Here is a 5,078-nt window from a genome sequence, read left to right as displayed (position 1 = left end):
TTTTTGACTGATTATGCTCAGTCACTGGTAGGTCCCACCACAGGCTTTTTCACACTGATGCAGTACACAGTGAGTCTGATCATGGGATTGTGAAACACTTCTTGAGTACCAAATAGAAGAAAGAAGAGGACTTGCTCAGAGAAGACCTCAGTCTACCGTAGCAAGAAGAACAGCTGTGTGAAAATAAATTGGTGGAACTAAAGCAATTATCCGATGGCCATCTGGGTAATCTTGGCATTAGAAATGCCCTCAGCAGTACCCCGATCACCCATTGCCATAGGAGAGGTGGACCTAACTTAGTTATCATCATCCGCTACCCAGCAGCTGAGCTACAGAGTAAACTATTCTACAGAACTCATCTGCCTAATGAGTTAGTATTCAACCAATGAGATAAAGATCATCAGGCCTTTAAGATACATTTTACAGAAGAACTGATTCTATAATTAATATTGCTAGAAAATATTGTTTTGGTTTCTTAAATTTACATTTACATTTGCATTTACGGCATTTAGCAAACGCTCTTATCCAGAGCGACTTAGAAAAGTGTTTTGTCATTTACTCATAGAATATATCCTAGTACAGTACAGTAGGTTAGAATCAAACATACCAATGAACTAGAATACTGTAGAATACACTGATGAATGCTGATACCTAGAAGTGCAAAATACATAAGGTCTATCTTAAACAATGAAAAGTGCTATAAACAATAAGTGCTAGAGTTTGTTAAAAAGCATAAATAATGCTCTACAATAAGTACTAAATTAGTCTGTCAATAAGGGATCAGTTATCTTTTAAATATTCTGCAAATAGATGGATCTTCAGTCTGCGTTTGAAGACTGCAAGGGACTCTGCTGTCCAGACAGCAAGCGGGAGTTCACTCCACCATCTGGGAGCCAGGACAGAAAATAATTTACTTGGTTGTATTTTGAATATATGAGGACATGCTCTATTTTGTCAGAATACCTTGTAAGATTGTGAACGTTGGGCTACTTGCTTTTATAATAATACTATAAGCTACTTATAATTTTATTATATTATTATTTTATTATAATTTTAGTAATTTATGGTTAAAGCACTGGGTTATAAGTGCACTTAGTAGTTAATCTTTGTTATGAGTCATAACAGTATTCTTTCACTTTTTAGTGCACCTTACAAGAAAACAGGCTATTAATGTACCCTCAAATCACTTCTAGCTGTTGCCTTTAGTGCTCAACATCAGAGGCCACTGCCTCTCATTTATAATGTTTGTAAGTACAACCTGCCACCAAAATCTGTTTGTTTTTGAATGAAGAACTGATAGACTCCACCTAATTAGGTTATGTATAAAGGAGCAATAAGTATTTTTTTCTATGATTCTTCTTCATGTTATGAAACAGCCAATATACTGACACCTAAAGGCCTGGATATTTCAGAGATTCTGTACTAAATCAATTTGAAACATGGCCACATAAACTGGTTCATTTGAGATCTAAAAAGAAATTTGATTCTTCATTTCATGTGAGCTGCACCTTATAGAGATAATGTGGTGATAAATTATTTCTTTAATAAATATGGTTTGTTACTCTTCTGTGGTAAAAAAAAACAAAAAAAAACTTATTGCGCTTTTAAACTTGTCCAATACCACGTCAGCAACTAAGATTAGCAGTAAAAGAGCGAACAACCTAGAAGAGTGGCTTAGAAATGCTGGGAACAACAAGACTTCATCAGGTACGTGATCTAGAGAACTGCTGGTGTACTTACTGGAACAGGTGCGGGTGGTTCCAGAGTGAAACCTGAACAGCAAAAGCAGTTGCTCTCGCAAGCCTCTATGACAATACCATACTTTCATAAGGTCGTCACTATATTAGTTTTACCTCATTCATTACACCCCCACCATACCCCACCCAAACCTCATAGATACTGCCGTAGGACTTACTGCTGTAATAGGAACAAAATGTAGTTTTAACCTGTGCTCCATTACACATGTCTCTGCTCAGAGGCAGATAAGGCAAACATTAGAAAAATGTTTACATATAAGAAACACTGAACTATAGAGTAGAAACTCATTGATAAAAATGTACAAATAAAATGCAGAGACAATAAAGTACAGTTCTTCCTGTTTCAATATTTTTAAACATGTATAATAACCATGATGAGTTGTACTTCGCACTTAGACAGATATTATATGTACTTTGGCTAGCAGTTATCTTACATAGCAGGAATACCTCTTCCAGTCAGTTCTACTTTCCTGAGAAACCAGTTATACCATGTGACTTTTTTTTTTGTTTCAGCATAATTTGCTGTGGCAAATTCAAGGACATTTGTCAGTGTTTCCAGTAACTCTGCTTTTACTTTAGATCATCAGTGAGACTTAAAGAGCCAAGCTTTAACGTCACAGGTCTTCTCTAACTGCTTATGGACTGAAGAGCACTCAAGTAGATCTAAAATTATTTGGATCAAGCAACCAAAACAGCAACTTTGTATGATGGCTTCTGCATTGTCTCATCAGATTTGTTGTCCTATATGCTTGCAAGATTTGAGGGATCCAGTGAGTCTTCCATGCGAGCATTTCTACTGTAGGAAATGTATCACCGATCATTTGGCCATGAATGGGGATGAAAGTGTTTGCCCAGTATGCCGGCGGGCCTTTTCCGGGGATGATATCAAAGGTAGTCGTCTCTTAAGGAACATAGTGGAAGCGACCCGAGCCCATCTGGTGGAACATGAAGCACTGAGAGCGCAAGTGATGAATATCACATCAGGGGACGTGAACTGTGACCAAAATCAGCGCTGCCCTGTTCACGACGAGCCATTCAAGCTCTTCTGTGAGACAGACAATAAACTGATGTGTGTTATCTGCAGTTTGGAAGAGTTGCATCAGGGACATCATTGCAAAAGTTTGAAGGATGCATTCCAAGATGGGAAGGTACATTTAAATGTCTGTATACAATAATAAAAAAAAAATATTATATATATATATTTGTGTGTATGGGGAGAGGGGTTTTGAGTAGGCTTTGGTTTGGAAGACTTTGTTAGACTAAGCTGCTCTCATAATTGTGATTTATTTTCTGATAAATCCTACAGGAAAAGACATCTAAGAGTATGGCAATGTTGTTAACTGAAGACGAGAAACTGGTTGATTTGATCGAGAAGCAGACTATTGAGATTGTAAAAACAAGGGTAGGTGAAAAATAACCCCTGCGTTTTATCACACTGAACAAAATAACATGTATGCTTTACTGACAAAGTAAAACTGGTCATATATTTTTTGTAGGACAAATATAAGTTGCTGTCAGACCAGATCTCTGCCCAATTTGAAATGCTGCACCGGTTCCTAAGGCAGAAGGAGGATGAGGTGATGAAATTGCTAGATGAGAAGCAAAATCAAATCTTAGAAATGATGGAAGACAATTTATTTATTATGGAAGAAACATTGTCTAATGCAAGAGAAAAGCAAGGTGTTCTAATGTCAGTCTTGGAGAATGAACAACCCTGCCAGTACCTACAGGTTAGCCATTTATGTTCCTATTCAGGAAAGATTTTAATAAGATTTTTATTAGCATAATTTGTGATTAGTTGTAATTAGTCAGTTTCCATTTATATGATTATGTACATACAGTGGTGGAAAGAATATGGACAAACACTCAGCACTCAGCCACACAGTATGTGAGTATCCATGGAAACAAATAAAAGCTTTTGAATCATTTCTGCAATCCACCTGAAATGTATCTATGATCATTTTAGGGAGCTGTCTGCGCAGAGTTTTAGCGTTATGCCTGAGTCCCTGTTCCTTGGTCCTTATGAGACACACTTGCAGTTCTTCATATGGAAAGAGATGCTGAAATCCATCCATCCAGGTAAGAGGCAGGAAGAGTTGACTGCCACTTTAAAGTAAGTGCGAAGTGCCATTGTTCTCATTTATACACAAAGTACTCGCACTCACAATTATTTCTGTATTTAATAATTGTTACAACCCTTCCTTTTATCTCCTATAAGTGCCCTATCATCACACAGTGGAGGATGGAGGTGGCCAAAGCGTAAAAGTGTCTTCCAACGGTCTTAGCGTCCAGAGTAAGAAAAAAACGTTGAAGAGAAACAAGGGCGCCACCCCTTGGCTGAGAGCTGACACTGCATTTGGCACAGGACAGCACTACTGGGAGGTGGAGGTGGGGCAAAAATCAGACTGGGGTGTGGGCGTTTGCAGCTGCAGTTCGGGCAATGCCGACAAGGGCACAGCGCTGTTCCGTAGCTCAGACTCTGGCTATTATATCCAGCAGGCCAGCGATGCAGTCAGAAAACAATTATATATCGCATCATGTCCTAGAAAGATAGGAGTGTACCTGGACTGTGACAGAAGGCAGGTCTCATTTTATAATGCTGACAGCATGATTCACATTGACACCATAGCTTTGTCAAAAGCATTACCTCATTCTCTCTGTCTCTCTCCTGGTCCGTACTTGAATGGAAAAAACAGAGATCCACTTACAGTTTGCTGGTATTAAGACAAATATCACGTCCTACGGTACTTTAAATGTATTGAAAGAGACTGAATACTTATGAGCGTTGATATTTAGAAAAATATACTTTGTTGAGTCCTGAGGGGAAATTCAGGAATGACGAAATGAGACTATTGCTTATACTCCTTAAAGCCCTTAAAGCTGCCTGTAATTCATAAAACTGATGTAAGCAATTTAAATTAAGCACAAGTCAGCTAAACTGTCTTTACAATCTGACAACTATTACTAAAGCAGTTACTATGTGACATAAAAGGGGGGTTGACACCACCTGTCCTGGTCTCTGTAATTAAGCATGCATGTCATTGGCTGTGGAGACAGATATGCATGGAGGGTGTTGGAATGAAAAGAGGGTGTGGACTCCTTCAGTGCCTAACTCTGGCAACATTAGTTCACAACCCTCGCACTTTTAATATAAACAATGTTTATTGCCTTTTGGTGCATTTAAATTTTTATTCCTTTAAAAATAAAATCCTGTACCAGATTTCTTACAGTAAATAAATTTACAGTGCTAAATATACTCCCGTCCCTGTTTGCCTGTTCTGTATTTCAGTATTTTAGCGCACGGTGCTGATACAGCTGAGA

General features: G+C 38.2%; 2 protein-coding genes across 2 annotated transcripts; both read left to right on the top strand.

The window, feature by feature from the left end:
* Positions 1 to 2,464: 2,464 nt before the first annotated feature.
* LOC113570695 (E3 ubiquitin-protein ligase TRIM62-like) lies at positions 2,465 to 3,569 on the top strand. Its single transcript, XM_035531002.1, has 3 exons — positions 2,465 to 2,905; positions 3,064 to 3,159; positions 3,254 to 3,569. Exons 1-3 carry the CDS (start codon positions 2,465 to 2,467, stop codon positions 3,542 to 3,544), a joined length of 828 nt encoding a protein of 275 aa, XP_035386895.1. The 3' UTR covers positions 3,545 to 3,569.
* On the top strand, positions 3,540 to 4,818 carry LOC118242164 (nuclear factor 7, brain-like). The gene is made up of 2 exons (XM_035531003.1): positions 3,540 to 3,836; positions 3,976 to 4,818. Exons 1-2 carry the CDS (start codon positions 3,752 to 3,754, stop codon positions 4,479 to 4,481), a joined length of 591 nt encoding a protein of 196 aa, XP_035386896.1. The 5' UTR covers positions 3,540 to 3,751; the 3' UTR covers positions 4,482 to 4,818.
* Positions 4,819 to 5,078: the final 260 nt, after the last annotated feature.

Source organism: Electrophorus electricus, chromosome 10 (assembly GCF_013358815.1).
Source record: "Electrophorus electricus isolate fEleEle1 chromosome 10, fEleEle1.pri, whole genome shotgun sequence".
NCBI classification, from domain to species: Eukaryota; Metazoa; Chordata; class Actinopteri; order Gymnotiformes; family Gymnotidae; genus Electrophorus; species Electrophorus electricus.
The sequence above is the reverse complement of the archived record's forward strand: the minus strand, read 5'-3'. Positions and strand labels throughout refer to the sequence as shown.

Coding starts and splice junctions, on each gene's coding strand:
- LOC118242164 (XM_035531003.1), top strand. CDS start 3,752: ATGCCTGAGTCCCTGTTCCTTGGTCCTTATGAGACACACTTGCAGTTC. Junction 3,837..3,975: donor GCTGAAATCCATCCATCCAG/GTAAGAGGCAGG, acceptor ATCTCCTATAAG/TGCCCTATCATCACACAGTG.
- LOC113570695 (XM_035531002.1), top strand. CDS start 2,465: ATGGCTTCTGCATTGTCTCATCAGATTTGTTGTCCTATATGCTTGCAA. Junction 2,906..3,063: donor ATGCATTCCAAGATGGGAAG/GTACATTTAAAT, acceptor TAAATCCTACAG/GAAAAGACATCTAAGAGTAT. Junction 3,160..3,253: donor TTGAGATTGTAAAAACAAGG/GTAGGTGAAAAA, acceptor TATTTTTTGTAG/GACAAATATAAGTTGCTGTC.